At 40.9% G+C, this 18,284-nt stretch overlaps 5 protein-coding genes and 1 long non-coding RNA gene across 8 annotated transcripts; 4 read left to right on the forward strand and 2 right to left on the reverse strand.

The window, feature by feature from the left end:
- Positions 1–3: 3 nt before the first annotated feature.
- On the reverse strand, positions 4–644 carry LOC135791673 (uncharacterized). Its single transcript, XR_010548098.1, has 2 exons — positions 532–644; positions 4–455 (listed from the first exon to the last, which is right to left on the reverse strand). It is a non-coding gene; the product is annotated as an uncharacterized lncRNA (long non-coding RNA).
- Positions 446–6,624, forward strand: pns (DENN domain containing pinstripe). Its single transcript, XM_065302141.1, has 12 exons — positions 446–586; positions 707–816; positions 885–1,599; positions 1,662–1,796; positions 1,846–2,045; positions 2,405–3,557; positions 3,621–3,729; positions 3,792–4,042; positions 4,103–4,242; positions 4,305–4,818; positions 4,873–5,068; positions 5,135–6,624. Exons 1-12 carry the CDS (start codon positions 511–513, stop codon positions 5,334–5,336), a joined length of 3,801 nt encoding a protein of 1,266 aa, XP_065158213.1. The 5' UTR covers positions 446–510; the 3' UTR covers positions 5,337–6,624.
- Positions 6,625–6,985: 361 nt separating this feature from the next.
- On the forward strand, positions 6,986–12,981 carry LOC135792400 (uncharacterized). Of its 3 annotated transcripts, none has more exons than XM_065303023.1 (10): positions 6,986–7,412; positions 7,563–8,144; positions 8,205–8,668; positions 8,729–10,170; positions 10,250–10,486; positions 10,590–11,104; positions 11,171–11,417; positions 11,480–11,757; positions 11,809–11,991; positions 12,055–12,981. In XM_065303023.1, exons 2-10 carry the CDS (start codon positions 7,620–7,622, stop codon positions 12,136–12,138), a joined length of 3,975 nt encoding a protein of 1,324 aa, XP_065159095.1. In that variant the 5' UTR covers positions 6,986–7,412; positions 7,563–7,619; the 3' UTR covers positions 12,139–12,981. The 3 variants fall into 3 exon arrangements, with proteins under 3 accessions (XP_065159095.1, XP_065159097.1, XP_065159098.1); XM_065303025.1 differs by having other exon boundaries at positions 6,986–7,139; XM_065303026.1 differs by lacking the exon at positions 10,250–10,486.
- LOC135792057 (lipase 3-like) lies at positions 12,973–14,414 on the reverse strand. Its single transcript, XM_065302681.1, is given in 4 exon segments — positions 12,973–13,125; positions 13,177–13,407; positions 13,468–14,241; positions 14,301–14,414. Coding segments are annotated over 4 exon segments (1,272 nt in total).
- A 301-nt stretch (positions 14,415–14,715) lies between these two features.
- On the forward strand, positions 14,716–16,422 carry Mdh1 (malate dehydrogenase 1). Its single transcript, XM_065303029.1, has 3 exons — positions 14,716–14,862; positions 15,091–15,178; positions 15,244–16,422. Exons 2-3 carry the CDS (start codon positions 15,176–15,178, stop codon positions 16,240–16,242), a joined length of 1,002 nt encoding a protein of 333 aa, XP_065159101.1. The 5' UTR covers positions 14,716–14,862; positions 15,091–15,175; the 3' UTR covers positions 16,243–16,422.
- Positions 16,423–16,480: 58 nt separating this feature from the next.
- On the forward strand, positions 16,481–18,025 carry RpL10Ab (ribosomal protein L10Ab). Its single transcript, XM_065303032.1, has 4 exons — positions 16,481–16,615; positions 16,756–16,911; positions 17,239–17,560; positions 17,801–18,025. Exons 1-4 carry the CDS (start codon positions 16,611–16,613, stop codon positions 17,969–17,971), a joined length of 654 nt encoding a protein of 217 aa, XP_065159104.1. The 5' UTR covers positions 16,481–16,610; the 3' UTR covers positions 17,972–18,025.
- Positions 18,026–18,284: the final 259 nt, after the last annotated feature.

Here is an 18,284-nt window from a genome sequence, read left to right on the forward strand (position 1 = left end):
ATGCGCATTTAAATTAAAGTTTAAACTATTATATCATTCATAAAATTTAAAAATATGTAATATTAATATAATTGTTGATTAATTATTGATTTTAAACACGTTTTTAAACATTTTTCTTCCTTTAAACTTTTAAACAATTTGCAAATGTGGACAACCAAGCATACATCCAGCTGGATTTCGCACATCTTCGTACAATGTCGTCATCTCTCATAAATCAAAACACAAAATGGCTGATGCGAGCGAAAAGCGCTCTGAAAACTAGAGCGTGAAGTGCGTGTGTGATTTTTCCCATGGCAAGTTCTCGCGTGTTCCTAGTGACTGTCGAACGGCGGCAGCGATAAAGATGCTGATCGACACAAAATGATCTGATAGCGGACGAGGCGCACGACGTGACATGTCAGCCAGCTGTGATCGAAACAAACGGAGCTACACATCTGAGGTTACCCTAACATTTCCTGGAACACACGAATTAAAATTTTAATGTAACGCCCCCGAACTGCCGCATAAACTATGAGCAGATTCGCTGATTACTTTGTAATATGCGGATTGGATCTGAATTCGGGGCTGGAGCCAGACAGATTGTCAGGTAAATAGAAAACATAAAGTTAGAAAACAAAAGAATGACAAGTATTATGAAACACAAGTTGTTTTCATTTGTTTATATGTTAAAATGTGTATTTTAAAACCGTTTTTTTATTATTTCTAGGTGATAATCTACACTGCTCACCATTGGAAAGACCATATAAAAATAAAGTTCTTGCACATTATCCAGAAAATTTACCATCAAATCCTTTTGATGCATCAGCTGTGTCTATGGTGAGTTAAAACCATAAATATCACACATTCCTCTTAAAAAGAAATAACATAATTTCTCTTCTTTTTAGTTATGTTTGCCAAGTGGCCTAAAATTCCGCACACAAAAACATTCTGTAACTCAAGCGCCAAATTTCCACCCGTTTGTTATCACCCGCGAAGATGGCAAACGCTGCTACGGCTTCAGCCTGGTTTTCTACGAAGAAGTACGCAACCGCGACATTTGCACCGCAATGCAAACGCTGCAAGCAATGTATGTCACTGAATTATCCTCCGGCGATCGCGTCCGCCAGGTACAACAACAGCATGGCCCACAAAGTCGCTCATTACCACGACACTTTAAAATCAGCACACCGTCTGGCCCATCAGCTGCAGCGTTAACATACTATGATATCTCAAAGGATAAATTATTTGTATCAAAGAGTATTGCGATATTAGCACAGGTACCGCACGTGCACGCAGCGAAAACATTCTTGGAGAATCTCTATCGATGCGTGCCAAGGCGTCAGACGAATATTGATGGGCTAAGTCTAGAGAGCTATGTGTTTAATTTATTATATGAGGTGCAGTTGCCGGGACCCGGTAAGAGTCTGTTAATGAATCTTCCGCCTGGGGATCCAGCGTTACCGTTGGCTAGTGTGGTTATTCAAACACCTGCACCGCCGTTGGAGTTACCGCATTTGGATTTTTCGATGAGAATGATGTTTACTTGGTTGGGGGTTGATATTGTTTTGCAATTATTTACCTGCTTGTTGTTGGAGAATCAAGTTTTACTTTATAGTACTGGTAAGTGCAGAGAAAAAAATAACTGAAACTTAAAAGAAATAACTTTATTGTTTATTTTCTAGATTGCCAAAGATTAATGATTGTGGCTGAGGGTATATCCAGTCTGTTGTTTCCCTTCACATGGCCGCACGTCTATGTGCCAATACTCCCAGCGAGTCTGCATCATTTCCTAGATGCTCCGGTTCCTTTTCTAATGGGTAATCATAATTATTTATTTAAAGTTGATTTTAATTCGATAAATAATAGGTTTACATGGATCACCTGATTATACGAAGTTACCCAGTGAAGCTACGCTCTGCTTTGTCGATATTGACAAGTGTAAAGTGATACTACCGGAAGAAACAGCTACTTTTCCGCATCTGGAAGCATTCACCGCTGAAATTTACTCGGCGTTGGATAAATTTAGTGTTCACGTACCGAATGCTGAATGTAATCGAGCTAGTCATGTAAATATTAACTATTTTACTATTTTTACGTTTTTAAAACTGGCGAAGTTCAAAGATCATCTACATGCAATATGGCCGATCGTCCAGTTGGCGAGCGAATAGGCAACCATCATATCTAAAATCATAATCACAAAAGATTCGCAATGCCTTGATTATTTCTGCATCTTTCTAAAGGTTGGGAATGCGTGTGAATACGTGATTTTTCTATATTGCAGACGTTTTACTGGGAGTATTTTGCGATAGTGACTATATTCGTTGAAATTGAGTGTTGATGGTTGCCTAATGGGCAATTTTTCGTGTCTGCATTTAGATAATCTTTGAACTTTTCTATTTTTAAACTAAATATTAATAATATTTAGGAAATAATGTCACGTTCTTGTACATTACCCCACCGCCCACAAAATCGGCGAAAGTTATCTATCCATGACACTCTGGACTCTGATAGACCACCATCACCACCTGGCTCAGCCCGTTCTGAAGCCCTCCAACGTATTGCAGACCTAGTGCGACGTACTGGTGTCGCACTAGATCAAAACGGAACCACTCAACCCACTGATAGCTACGCGGAAGATTTACGCTTCAATAATTCAATGCGTGAGATATTCCTCAATCGTTTCGTGCATATTTTTCAAACGTATGAGAATTTTGTCATTCAACCGAATCAAGGCAAAGAAGATTGGCTTAGTAATCGTGACTCTATGCAAAACTTTGACAAGGCTTCGTTTCTATCTGACCAACCCGAGCAGCATCGACTATTTTTATGGCGTTTTCTTGAATCTCAAATGTTTGCGACTCTAATTGACAACAAAATACTCTCGACATGGGGTGATCAGGATTATAATCTCCAAATCTTTGATTATCGAATTAAAATGTTGAAAGAACGCTACGGAGGCGAGAATCTCATGCGTTCATTATGTTATGAACCTTGTACAATCTCACATGACACTCAGAAACTTCTAGATAGAAGATTAAACAATCCTGACTTTGATTCACCCCCCATCAAAGAAATAATGATATCAAAATCGACGTTTTCGAGGCATTTTCCACTACTAGATAAAGAAGTTCTCAATAAAACGCCCGTGGTTAATAAAGGTAGCATCCCGCGTGCGAGCGCGATGAAAAAGTGTTTTTCGAAAAGCATGATGCCTGATGATAAAACATTGAATAAAGAAAATAACGACCATAATAAAGATATGTCGCCGGCGTTAATAGCGCAAGCGAATTGGTTGTTTGTCGAGAAGTTGTTGAAGGATTGTAAAACCAAAACGAAAAGAATGTTGCTTGCGAAGCTGGGTGCTGAGGGAGTTACATTATCAAGTAATAACACATCGGATCATTCAGGAGCTGTGGAGGAATGCACGCTTGTCACATCACTCTGTGACTTTTTGGAGAGGGTTTGGTCGCATGGTTTGCATAAAAAACGAGGAAAATCCGCACTGTGGTCGCATATGTGCGCTTATCAAGATATTAACAAAGGCAATAGTAAATTGGATTCGAAATATCTCGCACAAGGTAAAAATAAATGAAAAATAGCGTTTAATTTGCTGATTTTAATAAAAAAAAAATATATTTTAGTTGAATTTACACGATTAGCACTAAGATTTGAAAACTGGTCGACGCAGAACGTGGATAATAAACGTGCGGATTTACCACCGCTTCCAGAAGGCTTACTTTTTGATATGGCGTAAGTTAATCAACAAAAAACTGCATTTTTTGTCGATAAAATTTAATTTTACGTTTTTTAAGTAATGTACAAGCAATGGCCGATGTAAAAACAGGTATTGGTATGGCCCGTGCATGGGTACGCCTTGCACTCGAGAAAAAGCAGCTATCTAAACATTTTCGGGTACTACTCTCGGATCAAAATCTACTCAGGGGACAATATAAACGCAGCGCCTTTTTGCGCTGCGAGGAAGAACGCGAACAATTTCTATACCACTTGCTTTCGTTGAACGCTGTCGACTATTTTTGCTTCACCAGCACTTATCCTACAACTGGTAAGTAATAATTGCGAAAAATTAACTGTTTTTTAAAGCATATTCTCACATTTTTTGCAGTGATAACATACCGAATCATAGTAGTACCTACAAAGAGGGGAACCACAACTTCGGCGAATGTATGGATTGTGCTTTCTGGTACACTCAGTGAAACAAAACGTATTGCGGTTGAAAAGGGTAGTCTTAGTATGCAAATTAAGGTAAAATCTAATCAAATAATCTTGTTTTGTATAAACATTCATCTAAATTGTTATTTTTAAAGAATCAAAATTTGGGTGTTTTGACAACGTTGAGAATTGGTCATGATAACACCGGGATGTCTGCAAAGTGGCAAGTTGACCACGTTTTGGTTCGAAATGACGTAACAGGTCACACTTATGAATTTCCTTGCGGTCGTTGGTTGGGCCGTGGAGTTGACGACGGTTCTACTGAGCGTTTACTCGTTGGTACATTAATTCCTAGTGTGAAGGCCGAAGAACACACTGTTACAGGCGGCGGGATGCAAACTGGCAGCATCGGACGGCGTACACCTAGGTGTCAATCGCCTGGACCGCCGCGTACAGAAATGAAACCGTCGCAGATACAAAATATGCTCAGCGATTGTGTGAATAACATTGTCAAATGGCACTATCGCCGAAATTCGGAAAGGAATACTACTCTTACAGCTCTTCTTTGTGGAGATGCTGGGCTAGTAAAATGTTTGGAGTTGGTTTTCTTGTTGGGATTTAAATCTGCGCGGCTTTTTGTTTTCAATCATTACATTTGGGATTATTTTGGTAAATATTTACTTGACATATTGAATATTTTTCGCTAAATATGTGTGGTTTTAGTTCGTGTAAAGGAACAATTCGAATTGGATTTGATTGAGGAGAGTTCCGGATGTAGAAGTGCAAGTTTAGAGAGAAATCATCAGGAGACACTTGCTGTGTGGCGTTGTTATTGCCATCTGGTGGATGAAATTCAAACTGCGAGTAAAGCATTAGGAAAAGATGGAAAGTTCCAGTTATTTATTTGTCTCAGTGTCAGGTACTCTTAAAAACTTGTAAATTTATTAACATATTTTGTTAACTTTTTATGTTTCTATTGTTCTAGAGAGCATTTACTTCACAGAATGTTAACCCCAATGGCGACATGTCGTGTGACTTCTGAAATGTACGAAGAAAACTCATTTCTGCGCAATCGCGGACTTCTCACCTTCCTGCGGCAAATTCTCGTCCCTCTGGATGAACTAGATGTAGTCCTAGAGAACTCTGTCACGCATGGCATCACTTCGCTCGTTGCCAACGTGCATTAACAATAACTAGTCGCAGTGTGCAGCTAATACGCGTTTAAATTTACTATTAATACAATGATCTGGTCATGATCCGTTAAAGACAAAAGAAACGATTGGAGGCTATTTGAATACTCATGGATAATCGAAAGAAACTGCTATCAAAACGTAAATACAAGTCAAAACGAAAGCACACAAACCAAACAAAAGCAAACAACTCAAATAATTCACGCATAAAATGTCAGGATCACACATTGGTAGAATGATTTGCAACGTTTTTTGTACAAAAAATCTATTTTTGTTCATTTATTGATATAATACTCAACGTAGGCAACTTTAAAGACAGCTAATCTATTTTTGCAACGTTTAAGTACCTGTAGTTTAGTTCAATATTTACTTTTAGTTACATAGTGATATATCAAGATCTTGCCGTCTAAACTTTAGTACTATTATTAATGTGATTCTCTCTTGCTTTTAGTTACCACGTTACTGCATCACGTAACAAGTGTTTCGAATGATTAATTTATAACTACTGTAATAATCACATGTTCCTTTGACACTCCAAGAAGAAAAGTTTAATTTATTCGTTAATTTAGCTCTAATCGAATATTATTTAAGTGAACGCGAGGCATGGAACAAATATTTTTTGAAATGGCTTCAAGACCAAACTTGTTGCGTTTATTTTTCTAATAGTTTAAGCTCGAATATACCAAAAATGTCGATGTAAGTGTATTACTAAGTTGCGAGAATCTCTGGTTTAAAGAGTGTAGCAGTTGTGGTAGTTTACGTGTATTTACTGTAAATAGTTGAAGAGTAGCTTCGTCTTGTGCTATTGTACTCATGCATGGTAACCATGGCAACCAAAACAAAATGTAACAACAATAATCAAAACAAACCGACATTCCTCACGCTGGAAATTGAAGATTTTAGAGAAACTGATTGCAAGACGATGTTGGATGTAAGAATATTTATGCCAAATTAGATTTTACAGGATATTATCACTGACTACCACGAATAAATTGTAGATAGATGTAAAATTAATCGTATGGTGAAGAATTTGACTAGAAAATGACAAGAATATTAGAGTATGACAAATTCTAATGGTTAATAATACTGATATTATTAATATTTATAAGTGTAAACTCATTGTGATTGTTTGAAAGAAAGTTTTAAAGAAGATAATTCGTCGTTAGCAATATGGAAGTCCAACACAAAACAGAAACAAATGCAAAGCAAGAAAATGATAAAATAAAACTTATTACTAACGTAATATTCAGAAATTAAATGGTAATAAAAGTAAATTTATAAAGAATTGATGCGAGAAAGAATTTGTTTTGTTTTCTTTTGATTTATGTTTTTAAAATATTTTTGCAAACTTGTTTGGCTAAAGCGACAGTGCTGCCAACACTACAAACATTCGCGAAAACAAATGCGCACCTTTTGTTTTATTTCTGAGCAGCAAGTTGAATAAGTTCACTTTTTTGAATAAATTTTGTGCGTTTTATGGTTTTAATTTGTTTGTGATGATGTGATTGGTTGAATATTATATAAATAATGTAGATTTTGTGCGGTTTTAAGAGTGTTTGCATGAAAAATTCGAAATTTGCGTTTATCGATCGTCATTAAACGATAGGTGGCGCCAGTGGTCCTATTGTTTAGTAAATTCCCAAGATGGCGATTGAACGCAGCTTGGTGCTCTGAGCGTGTGAGTGCGTCGCGAGGCAAATTACTAAATGGGCATCCGCGCTGCGGCCGTTCGCGAGCGAATTGCAAATGTCCGAGGCGCGTCCGCGCCGCGATGACCACTGACGCGTGTCCGCCGCTAAGGTGAGCCGCCGATCCGCATCCCCAAACAAGCGCATCGTCCGTCCGCCGACGGCGCGCTCCGGAGTGCACACACGCAGTGCGTGCGCGATTGGTGTGTAACATGTTTTGCAGCGTCCGGCCGCGGATGCACCTCGACGCCGCCGCCGCTTAGGTGAAGACACTAAAAATCGCGCGTGGCGTGATATGTGTGTGGAGTACATGCGCGCAGCGCGAGGCCATCTTCACACGGGGCGCACGGACGACGCACATTTGCAGACGCCCGATGAATTAGAAGTGAGTGTCCTGGGGGCGGCGGAGGGCGGCCCGCGCGTGCATACATGATATCGATTTATGCATATGTGAATGAATGGGATCTCGTCACATCGGGAGTATGTTTACGTTGTAATTCACGGTGTTTATTGTTTTTTTTCTCTCTGCTTGTAGATGGGATGGCTGTGCTAGTGCGATCGCGAAGAGGGACAGCACGTGTCACAACTCGCAATGGACCCGGTCGGACCATGGTCAGCGTACGCGTATAACCGGCTCTCGGGCGTGCAGGGCGGCACGCCAAGTGGCAGCGAGCTGCACCATCACCTCGCCGGTGCCGGCAACGCGCCGCCCACGACGAGCGCCACACCGCAGTTGTTACCTGGTAGTTTTCTGCCGGCGCCGCCTGGCTACGAAAGCGTTTTCAGTCCGCTTTTTCATAACGCCGTCGCTAAGCCAACCACACACTACATCACTCAGCAGCAGCGGCAGGCAATCGCGCAGGCACAGGCGCAAGCCGTCGCCGCCAAGCAAACCGCCGATGGCGACTTCCACAATGCACAGGCCTTTTTTGATCAGAACTCGGGCGCGTGGCAGCAGAACAGCCCGTTTGGGGTTTTGCCGCACGAGAGCGTCGTTTCCACAACAATCGCGAAGAGTTATGAAAACTTTAACGCGCATTTCGCTGCGCAGAGCATTAATCACTTAAATTCTCTGGCGGCGGCTAAAAATGCAGCTGCTAGGAATCAATCTGCACAGGTACAGACCTAAAATTAATACTCCCACATTTTTTTCTATTTATAATTGCATACTTTTTAGGCTTCTGTAACGAAAAGTCAGTTTTATCAAGCCCCGACGACGACATACTCAAACGCCGAATCTTCATCGTCTAGTAATAAATCCTACGCGAATTCACAGACGAATTCACCAAACATTCAACAGACATGTATTGTCAGCACGTCGCATCCTTCGCCAAACGCCAACTCGAAAGAGTACCGCGTGCCGCAACCACCGCAACGCTCCGCTGCTTTCCAAGTGGCGAACACTGCACGTGGTCCGCAATCGGCGAAGCAATCAGCGGCTGCACCTCAGATACAAACCAAGGCGCAGACGAAAATCTACGATATCGGCACGGCGCAAAGCGACCGCCGATCTGCGCCGCCTCCACCCAACGAAGACTCCAATTTACAACAACAGAGCGTGATAAGTTTTTCCATCATGGACGGACAGCGCCTCAACTACAACAATTCAAACGCGAAACGGAATTTTCAAGGCAATTTCAGGTATGTGCTTAAGTAGGCAACCAAGTGTACACGTAAAATAAAAACTTGTTTATTTTTAAGGCAATATCAACAAGGTATCAATACCGATCCGGATTTTCAACGCTCATCGAATAATTCCAACGGCCCCGACTGTAATGTGGTCGTACCACGACGACCTAGCCCCCTGCAAGCGCATTCACAGGCTTCTCCTCTGGGACACGCCTCCAGTCCTGCGTATCCGTTGTACAATAGTCCGATGAATTCAAACTCGCAGATCTCCAGCCCGCAGACGAATCAGGCCACTTCAAGTCCATTGGATGTGACTGTGCCGCGACCGGGTACTGCGCAGATTCCTTCCGGAGCGTATCCTAGTGTAATTACGCGCGCGCTTAATGCGGAACGTGTGCCCGAACGCTTTGAGCGACCCGGTGCGCCTGCCAATAATCAAAACTGCTGGGACGAGCAACGCCGCAAGTACAATTATCAAACCGGGAATAGTATAGAGATTCCGTCGCGACAAATCGACGTGCCTAATCGTTCCGAACCACCCCAGCGTAATCTCATTGGCATTCCCGAACGCCAGCAGCCGTATTTCGAAGCGGGTCACCAAGTGACCTTGCAGGATCTGTCAAGTTGTCGGGGTGACCCGATGAGTATCGTCAAAAACCTACAGCAACAACAACAGCAATGTCAAATACCACAAATTGAGGTAAAGCCAGAGAGTAGTAAAAAGCGGCGGAAAAGTACTGAAAAAGTGCAACCACCGCCTGAACAACTACCTGGTCGGATACCACCGCCTGCGCATAGCTCGGCGATAAACCCACAAGCACCACAAAATGGCGCGTATTTTGATTTCGACCGGTGGAATCTTCCAACGCCGCCGGCGAAGATTTTTACGTCGCAGGGGATCCAACAGCATCAGCCATTGATGGTCCCGCATATACACTCTGCGCATACACAAGGCCTGCCGTACTTTCCACCTTTTCACATCGCGCCACCATCGGAGTATCAGTCTGTTGAACTGACACCGCTCACGAACTACAACGAGCAGAATCAAAACCATGCGCAGGCGGCACCGCCACCAAACGCGCAATATCAGCATCCGCCCGACGATCAAGACCAGGTGAAGGTGGTGGTACCAAATATCGAGGAAGAATTGAATTTCCTCAATGATGCAACACCGCCAACGCCTCGACCGCCGCAGGTGCTGCAAAGCAAAGCAATAAATTCACCAGTGCCCGGCAAGCCCGACTCGAAAATGCCCAACAAGGGCAAGGAGGGCTTCATCAACAGCTATCTCAAGTTCTTGCAGGGAGAACGCGACCATTCACCGCCGCCGGTGACGAAAGGACGTAAATCCAATTGGAATCGTAGTAATAAACACACGCCGGATGCGAACGCTGCCGGCAGACAGGAAATGAATGGCGCGTCGGCGTCAGCTACGCTGCCAACTGGTCCACATAGCCATCCGCATGCCCATCAGCATTCAGCGATTACGCCGCACGCTGTAAAATTGACGCACGGTACATATACTCATTGAAATAACCTCTTCTCTCACTCGCCGCACACATCAACTCAATGTTTGCATGTTGCCCGTTCTAGGCGATCCGCAAGACGATCCCCGATACTTTCCCTTACCCAAAGTGCGCAAGCAGTGCGCGTTCGACAGCTCCGACGACGGCCTCTCGTCCGACGACGAGTTCTTTGACATGGGCATCGGCGGCGCTCACGCGCCCTCCAGGGGTGACAAACACGCACGCCGCAAGCACAAGAAAGAGCGCAAACGTCGCCCGTACAAGAAACGCGCCAAGTCGATCGACCTAGAACCACCCCTCAATGGTAAAACCATTAAGACCCACCTTAAAAACACATCCTTTATAAAGATATTCTTAAAAAAATCAAAGTACTTCTTAAAAATCTAAAAATTGACTTATTTTTACAGAAATGGATATTCCACGTCGTGAGTTAACAAAACGCGCAGCCAAGGATAGAATAAACCCGAATTCGATGAAAGATGAAGATGGCGGCTTAGACGAACAGCAAGATTTCCCTGATTCCGATTCGGATCCAGCATGGACGCCTGCAGAGCGACCTGTGGGCGAAGAAGAAGAACCAGTGAAGCGCAAACGCGGCCGACCGCCATTCAAAAACAAATCACCACGTAATTTGATCTCTGCGGCGGCGCACGACGCCGGCATCTCTGTGATGGATAGTCAGGGGACGAAAGTTGCGCTTACCATGGAGGACAATCTGGCTACGGCTGTCGCTAAGCAAGAATACGCGATAAGCAATTCCAGTATTGACGGCGCGTTTAAACCCGGCGAGTTTCTCGCGTTGAAAACGGAGTTGAATCTGCAATGGCCGCCGGCGCTGTGGCGCATCGACGGGAAGAATCTCCTACAGAAATACGAATCTTTCGATGAGAATGGCATACGGTTATATAAAAATATATCAACTGTAAGTAATAATTTATTTGATATTTATGGAATTGTTTTAAATTAATATTTTTCTTTGTTTTGTTAGTATTCTTCTTTAATGGCGGATAGTAAACACATGTACGTGCCGGTGCCTGTCAAGTTCCGCATGCAGAATCAGCTGGAAACAGTGGTGGAATTTCTGCGGAACGAGCTGGTTATCTACGATCAAGAGGTGCTAGAGAAATCAATCAAATCTCATGAAGTGTATCAGGATAATTTCGAGGTGTACATACAGACCTTGATATCGCAAGCGTTGGATTGCAATTTTTTGAAGGAAATATTTCATGAAAAAGGTAAAAATACCATAAAAATGTTTGACATTTGATGTTTAAAATTTAATTTTGTGCTTTGATAGATGATTATTTTCTGACGAATGTAAAAATGATCGACGATCTCACCATGAGCAAAAAGAACAAGTTGGTGTATTGCTTCCGGTGGCCGATGCAATTACTAAGCGTGATTGGCACATGGCCATGTTTCAATACATACACGGATTGTGTGGATGCAATGGGAAAGCGGTGTGCGGCATGCGACGCGCCTGGCGCTTCTGTACGGCTGATATTTTTCGGTCAGCCGTATAACGATGTCACGCTTGAGATGTGTCCACCAGATATCAATGCACCAAACGAAAAGGTTTGTGTTTTGCAATACATTTTATTCAATAAAATCAACATTAAATTCTAGGATTTTATGATGTGTCGGATATGTTCTAAACGCGTCGAACTCTACAACAAAATCGCGCATCAAAAGTATCTCATGTACTTGGAATGTGCGCGACGCGTGCAGGACAAACGCGTCAAGGAAGGCCAGAAGGACACCACGTGCATCTTAAATGAACTCCTCGCTGATGAGCGATGGTTAGGACAGGTAAAAATCACAAAACAAAGATTTATTTTAGCACGATATTATTTTGTGTATGTTTGGTTGCAGCTATTTTTATATGTGAGAAAATACTGGGGCGAAGTGGACTGCATCGAGCACCTGTTCCTGCAGCGGCCGCAGTTGATTCAGTGATAAAAGACTTGAAACGTGAGCACCAGAAGCAACCTAGACACATAGACGTAACTTTGTATCAACACTATTCAAGCGTAGGTCATACTAAGAGGTCATACCGCAAAACTGTACATAACAATACTGAAAGGAGATTTAAATGTTATATTCTACGATCCTAATTTTAGCGTCGTTTATTTTGCGTGCGTGCAAAACAAAAGAAGCAAATCGTGTACATATAGATATATATATGATGAGTAAGAAGACACAAAATTAAATTTAACACATTTGTAAAAAGTCGAAGTCGAAGATATTGCGGAGGAGGAGTTTTATACATACTGTAAAAATTGATATGGTACTCGCGCGGAGTTATGTAATTCATTTTTGCCATAAGTTTTATTGATATCTAACTATAAGGATAGTTACGTATTACGGATTACGCATACACGAGAACACAAAGGCAAACAAACACACACAAAACCTGCGTTTTCTTCTTCAGTTTTAAGTTTAATTTCTTGTAAAATCTCTCTGTACATACATTAATTTTATTATTATCGATTGTAATGAGTACTCTTAACAACAATATTATATTCTAATTATACATTTGCCAATAAGCGAGCGAGAATGATGATACACAAGAGATTGAAAGCTAATCGCGTTGAGTATGATGATCATGCAGATGATGAATGAAATTATTGTTTGTTTTTATATTGTTCTTGCTTTACGGACGCGACGTTGAATCAAAAAATGATATTAAGTAGAAGTTTTATATAAAGTGGAGCATTTGTTGTTGTTTTTTATTTTATTATTGCTTTGGTGGCAAAGAAACGATAACAAACTGAAATAACAATAGAAATCTCAGACATATCGCAGTGTTATGTTTATGATATCGTCGTACAGCAGACGGAAAACGTCTTTCGCCCACAGGAAATGACCGTGTGTGAATTGTTTGTATTTGATTTTATTGTGAACGACAACATTACTCAAGGATTTGATAGTTTTCTCGGCATCCTGTAAAATGAGTTCATTTTTATCAGATTTTATCAAATATTTTAAATTTACCTTGTGATGAAGTAGCCAATCATTCATTCCGTAGTGAACCGCGACTGGAGCGGTGACTTTACTTAAGTCATAATCAGGAGGTGATAATTGCCCATAGATTTCTATGTTTTTTGAGGGGATTCTGTAATCAAAATTACAGAAACGACCGTTTTTTACGAGTTGCGAATAGTGGAGGTATTGTTTCATTGAGCCTCCTGCCGGCAGTGATCCTGTTATAATAGGAATCAGATCCTAAAATAACAAATTTGAACATTTATCATATTTTATAACATCCAACATCAAAAGTCTTACATCTTCTATTTGATTATTATCGAAACCAACGATGAAACCATAGATAAATTTACAAATGCTAAAAAATGGCGATGATGGAACACACACTGTGGGCCAAAAGATTTCATTCACTGTTCTAGGCAAAATTCATACAGTTGAATCTTATCTTGTTGCAACTACAATCAAAAATGCAAAATGGCGGAACAAACACATATAAATACTTACAACTAAAGTTTCCTCAATACTCGGCAACCCATATCTGAACAGTGGTGAAATAATATTACTCCAGAATGCAACAGGTGCCAACATATGCCCCAACAAAATCTTCTGATTATATTCAGGTTTCTCGATATTCATCACAAAGAAACTAGTTGTTCCTTGTGAGTGCCCTATATAAATCAATTTCTCCCATGAGCTTAACGCTAAGATATAATCGATCATGGCTGGATTATCATAGACACCAAACTCGTGAAACGAAAAATTCCAATATTCTTTCTTGTCTACATCTGGATTTAATCGGACGTGGCGTTTGCTAAATTTTGTACCGCGCGTGTTAGCCAACCAGAGATCAAAACCTAAACCTACTAGTGCGTAAACTAGACTTTTGTTTGGTCCGCCATTGACATAATCAATTGCGGATGAACCAACGCCTGGAACACAAAGAACTGGTGGTTTAGTTGGTTGGAAATCGGGGTAATTCGCATGTAAAATACGATGCGTTTCTAAAATATAGCCATCTTCGGTTGTTATGTGATGGCGTTCAAGTCTATAACCGTGTTTCGGGACTAATTCTAACTAAAAACGCCATGAAAGTATAAAAAAGTGATAAAGCATACAGAAAACTTAAAACTTACAATATTTAAACCGACTTCTTCTGGGGTATTTGTTAGGAAATCGACTAAATCTTCGTTGGATACGTGAATTTGTAAAAGAATACTTATAAAGAATGCGACTAGGTGTTTGGGCATTTTTATGCAGACTACAACGATTTCACTATATTTTGCTTATATTTCGGTACAAATTGGTATAAAACGATTATTATCTTACGTAAACGTTAAAACTTTCTCTCTTTTAAAGTAATTATTCATTTCTTAAGATTTTACGCAATTTATCGATGGTTCTTACACAAACTTTCAAACATTACAGCCGCCATCTGGTGGTGAAAACTTGAAACAGTTAACCTCGATGTAAATTATTTCATTACGCCGGTTGACGTCACCTTACGAAGAAATCAGCAGTAAACAGTCTGTTTATTAATTGTTAGCTCATTTCAGAATTACGCAATGCACCGCTGCTTATCGTAGATGTAATTGAGTGTAGAATAACCACTGTAAACAGATACAGTTTCCCAAGTTGTTGTTGAAGTGCGTGGAGTGTTTAACCAATAACAAGATCGTCAACATCATCACTAAACCGGTTAGCTACATCTTTTTTCCGACCACGCATGTTATAATATTATCTCACTCGGTCACTTGTGGACAAGCAATAGGAGTGCTTAATAGGGTTCAACGTTCAAATCATGATAAAACGTCATCATGCATGTGAATGTTGAATGACTAGCTACTAGCTCTAGCATGTACCCACGATATCGTGTGCAATAATTCACCTTGACAAACGTTCCGTCGCTTTTATCACATTTTCTAGGGCAGTGCTACTGGCAAGCGGTCAAACGGCGATTCTCCTCTTTCAAAGCCAATTTATAGCTTAAATTTTGAGCTAATTTAACAAAATGGTAAGTTTTTCTAATAATATTTGTTGATTATTGAATAAGTTCATTTATTTTGTGGTGAATTTCAGTCTGAACCAATTCGTGTCGTTGTCACCGGCGCCGCAGGCCAAATCGCATATTCTCTCCTCTACCTCATCAGCAAGGGAGATGTCTTCGGCCAAAACCAGCCTCTTATCCTACATCTTCTGGACATTCCACCAATGATGGGTGTCCTTGAAGGTGTTGTAATGGAGCTGACAGACTGCGCCCTGCCTTTGCTCAGAGAAGTCATCCCCACTGACAATCCCGAAGTGGCTTTCAAAGATGTCTCCGCCGCCTTCATGGTTGGCTCAATGCCGCGTAAGCAGGGCATGGAGAGGAAGGATCTGCTCGCTGCCAATGTGAAAATCTTCCAGGTGCAAGGCGAGGCACTCGATAAATACGCCCGCAAGGACGTGAAAGTTCTTGTCGTAGGCAACCCAGCGAACACCAACGCTCTTGTTTGTTCTCGATTCGCACCCTCTATTCCTAAAGAGAATTTTACTGCTATGACCAGACTGGATCAAAACCGCGCTCAAGCACAGATTGCAAACAAGTTGAATGTACCTGTTGGAGCTGTTTCTAACGTTATCATCTGGGGAAATCATTCTTCTACACAATATCCCGATGGGTCGCATGCACTTGTTAAAATTAACGGAACCGAGCGTCCAGTCCCGGGTGAAATCAAGGATGATGCTTGGTTTAAGGGATATTTCCTTGAAACTGTCCAGAAGCGCGGTGCTAGCGTGATTGCTGCGAGGAAAATGTCTTCAGCGATGTCCGCTGCGAAAGCTGCTGCTGATCACATGAAGGATTGGTTCAGTGGACTTGCGCCTGGGAAATTTGTATCAATGGCGGTGGTCAGTGATGGCAGCTATGGCATTCCTGAGGATATTGTCTATTCGTTCCCGGTTACTCTTAAAGACGGCAAGTGGAGCATCGTAAAGAATCTTGAAATTGATTCCTACTCTAAGGGAATGATGGAAGCCACCGCCAAGGAACTCGAAGAGGAGCGTGTTGATGCGTTTGCTATCATTAACAAGTTGTAATTGTTTTTATAGAGGTATTTTCTTATATTGAAAGGAGAAACTTTATTACTGCTTATCAGAGCCAAGATGCTGATATAAATTTTTGTATGGTACTGCATATTATTACCTATAATGTAAACATGTTATATCCCATATATTCATAAATAGAAAACGAGGAAAATGTTCTAAACAAATGAAAAAGTTTTATTTTCGTGTATTGAAGTTGCGAACTTTTAAATCTAACGAATGAATCCGAATGTAGCCGATGTAAAAAGTGAACATCTGCGCATGCGCAGCACGGTACAAAACTTAACCTTATATTCGATTTGACGGGCTTCTCTCTTTCCGTTCCAGGTCGCGTGTGAGTAACATCATACCAGCCTACCAAGATGACGTGAGTTATAAATCTGTAGATATTTAAGCAATCCTTCACCTTTAATTTAATATTAATCGTTTACCCTATTTTATTAACATCCTGGATTATAATTTCACTAATATTTATGTTTACCAATCCGCTTTGTATGAATTTTTCAGGTCCAAAGTATCGCGTGACACATTCTACGAATGTGTAGGCGCCGTCTTAAAGAACTCCAAACAGAACAGAAGGAAGTTCCTTGAAACTGTGGAAATCCAAATCGGTTTGAAGAATTATGATCCCCAGAAGGACAAGCGTTTCAGCGGCACCGTCAAGTATGTACACCTGACATGAAGTTTGCCATCAACGCGTAGAGCACGTTTGTGTGCTTAACGATTGATGTGTATTCTTCTGGTACGTCAGGAAGCCTCACTGGCGGACCTGCACCCAGGGTCTTAAAATAATTGGGGAGATACTGTCCGTTTTTAACGTGGCGTATCGAAAAATTCTTTATTAAATATTCAGGTTCAGAAGCATTGTGGTAAGGGAAATTGCTATCTTCAATAGCATTCAAACTGAGCAAACAAATTTGGATTTATTAAAATGCTTTTTGATATGAAGTTAGATGTATTTTGTTTGTGCAATATAACATTTGTCCTCAGGCTAAAGAACATCCCCAGACCCAAGATGCAAGTGTGTGTTCTTGGAGATCAGCAGCATTGTGATGAGGCCAAGGCACAGAATGTACCTTACATGGATGTTGAGGCTCTCAAGAAACTCAACAAAAACAAGAAGTTGGTTAAGAAACTAGCAAAGAAATATGATGCTTTCCTTGCTTCTGAAGCCCTCATCAAGCAGATTCCGCGTCTATTGGGTCCCGGTCTTAACAAGGCTGGCAAGTTCCCTGGTCTCTTGTCTCACCAGGAGTCTATGACTCAGAAAATTGATGAGGTGAAGGCCACCATCAAGTTCCAGATGAAGAAGGTATGTAATTCTTGTATATTTATTCAATTTATTATGCACCATCAAGCCAACAAACTGAGGAAATACCAACTCAAGATTGTACGGAAGCATGGTGCTAAAATAACTGCATTCACAATTTTTTTTAAATGTTTAATTTATTATTTAAATTTTATCATTGTGAATGCATACAATTTTATTAATATCTTAATATTTATGCCGATTTAAAAGGAAATTTTGTTTAACAATAACTATTTTGTTTAGGTCTTGTGTTTGTCTGTTGCCGTTGGACACGTCAACATGAGCGAGGATGAGCTTGTACAAAATGTGCATTTGTCAGTCAACTTCCTCGTCTCGCTGCTGAAGAAGCATTGGCAGAACGTGCGCTCCCTGCACGTGAAATCGTCGATGGGACCCGCGCAACGTTTGTACTAAGTTTTCTATGTTTACGTCTATCAACGTATCAATAAAAACACACAAAAAAATTTATCACTGTAATTTTCTATGTAATTCCCAGGACAATTTAGAATTAAAATAATATTTGCATTGCTAGTGTCGCTTCCATTGTATATTATTATTGGGAAGTTCTCAGGAGCGTCGTGAGATGTCGCTAGCAATGTTGTTTGATACTAATTTCTTATTTCACGCGTTTTACCACAGTGATTATAAACAAATAGCTATTCTTCTTATTTTATTGATAAAAGAAAGCTGAATTTATTCAATACACTCTTATATAACCAGAGAAAAA

Source organism: Atheta coriaria, unplaced genomic scaffold, assembly GCF_025399875.1.
Source record: "Atheta coriaria isolate IRGN ID8LTWV9N9 unplaced genomic scaffold, Caltech_Dcor_3.1 hic_scaffold_5_pilon, whole genome shotgun sequence".
Taxonomy (NCBI): domain Eukaryota; kingdom Metazoa; phylum Arthropoda; class Insecta; order Coleoptera; family Staphylinidae; genus Dalotia; species Dalotia coriaria.

Excerpts from the sequence above, each read along its gene's own strand:
- pns (XM_065302141.1), top strand. The coding sequence starts at position 511 with ATGAGCAGATTCGCTGATTACTTTGTAATATGCGGATTGGATCTGAAT. Across the intron at positions 2,046-2,404 it reads AATGTAATCGAGCTAGTCAT|GAAATAATGTCACGTTCTTG; the intron begins GTAAATATTAAC and ends AATAATATTTAG. Across the intron at positions 4,819-4,872 it reads TTACATTTGGGATTATTTTG|TTCGTGTAAAGGAACAATTC; the intron begins GTAAATATTTAC and ends GTGTGGTTTTAG.
- LOC135792400 (XM_065303023.1), top strand. The coding sequence starts at position 7,620 with ATGGACCCGGTCGGACCATGGTCAGCGTACGCGTATAACCGGCTCTCG. Across the intron at positions 10,171-10,249 it reads CGCTGTAAAATTGACGCACG|GCGATCCGCAAGACGATCCC; the intron begins GTACATATACTC and ends TGCCCGTTCTAG. Across the intron at positions 10,487-10,589 it reads CCTAGAACCACCCCTCAATG|AAATGGATATTCCACGTCGT; the intron begins GTAAAACCATTA and ends TTATTTTTACAG.
- RpL10Ab (XM_065303032.1), top strand. Across the intron at positions 16,912-17,238 it reads CGTTTCAGCGGCACCGTCAA|GCTAAAGAACATCCCCAGAC; the intron begins GTATGTACACCT and ends ATTTGTCCTCAG. Across the intron at positions 17,561-17,800 it reads TCAAGTTCCAGATGAAGAAG|GTCTTGTGTTTGTCTGTTGC; the intron begins GTATGTAATTCT and ends TATTTTGTTTAG.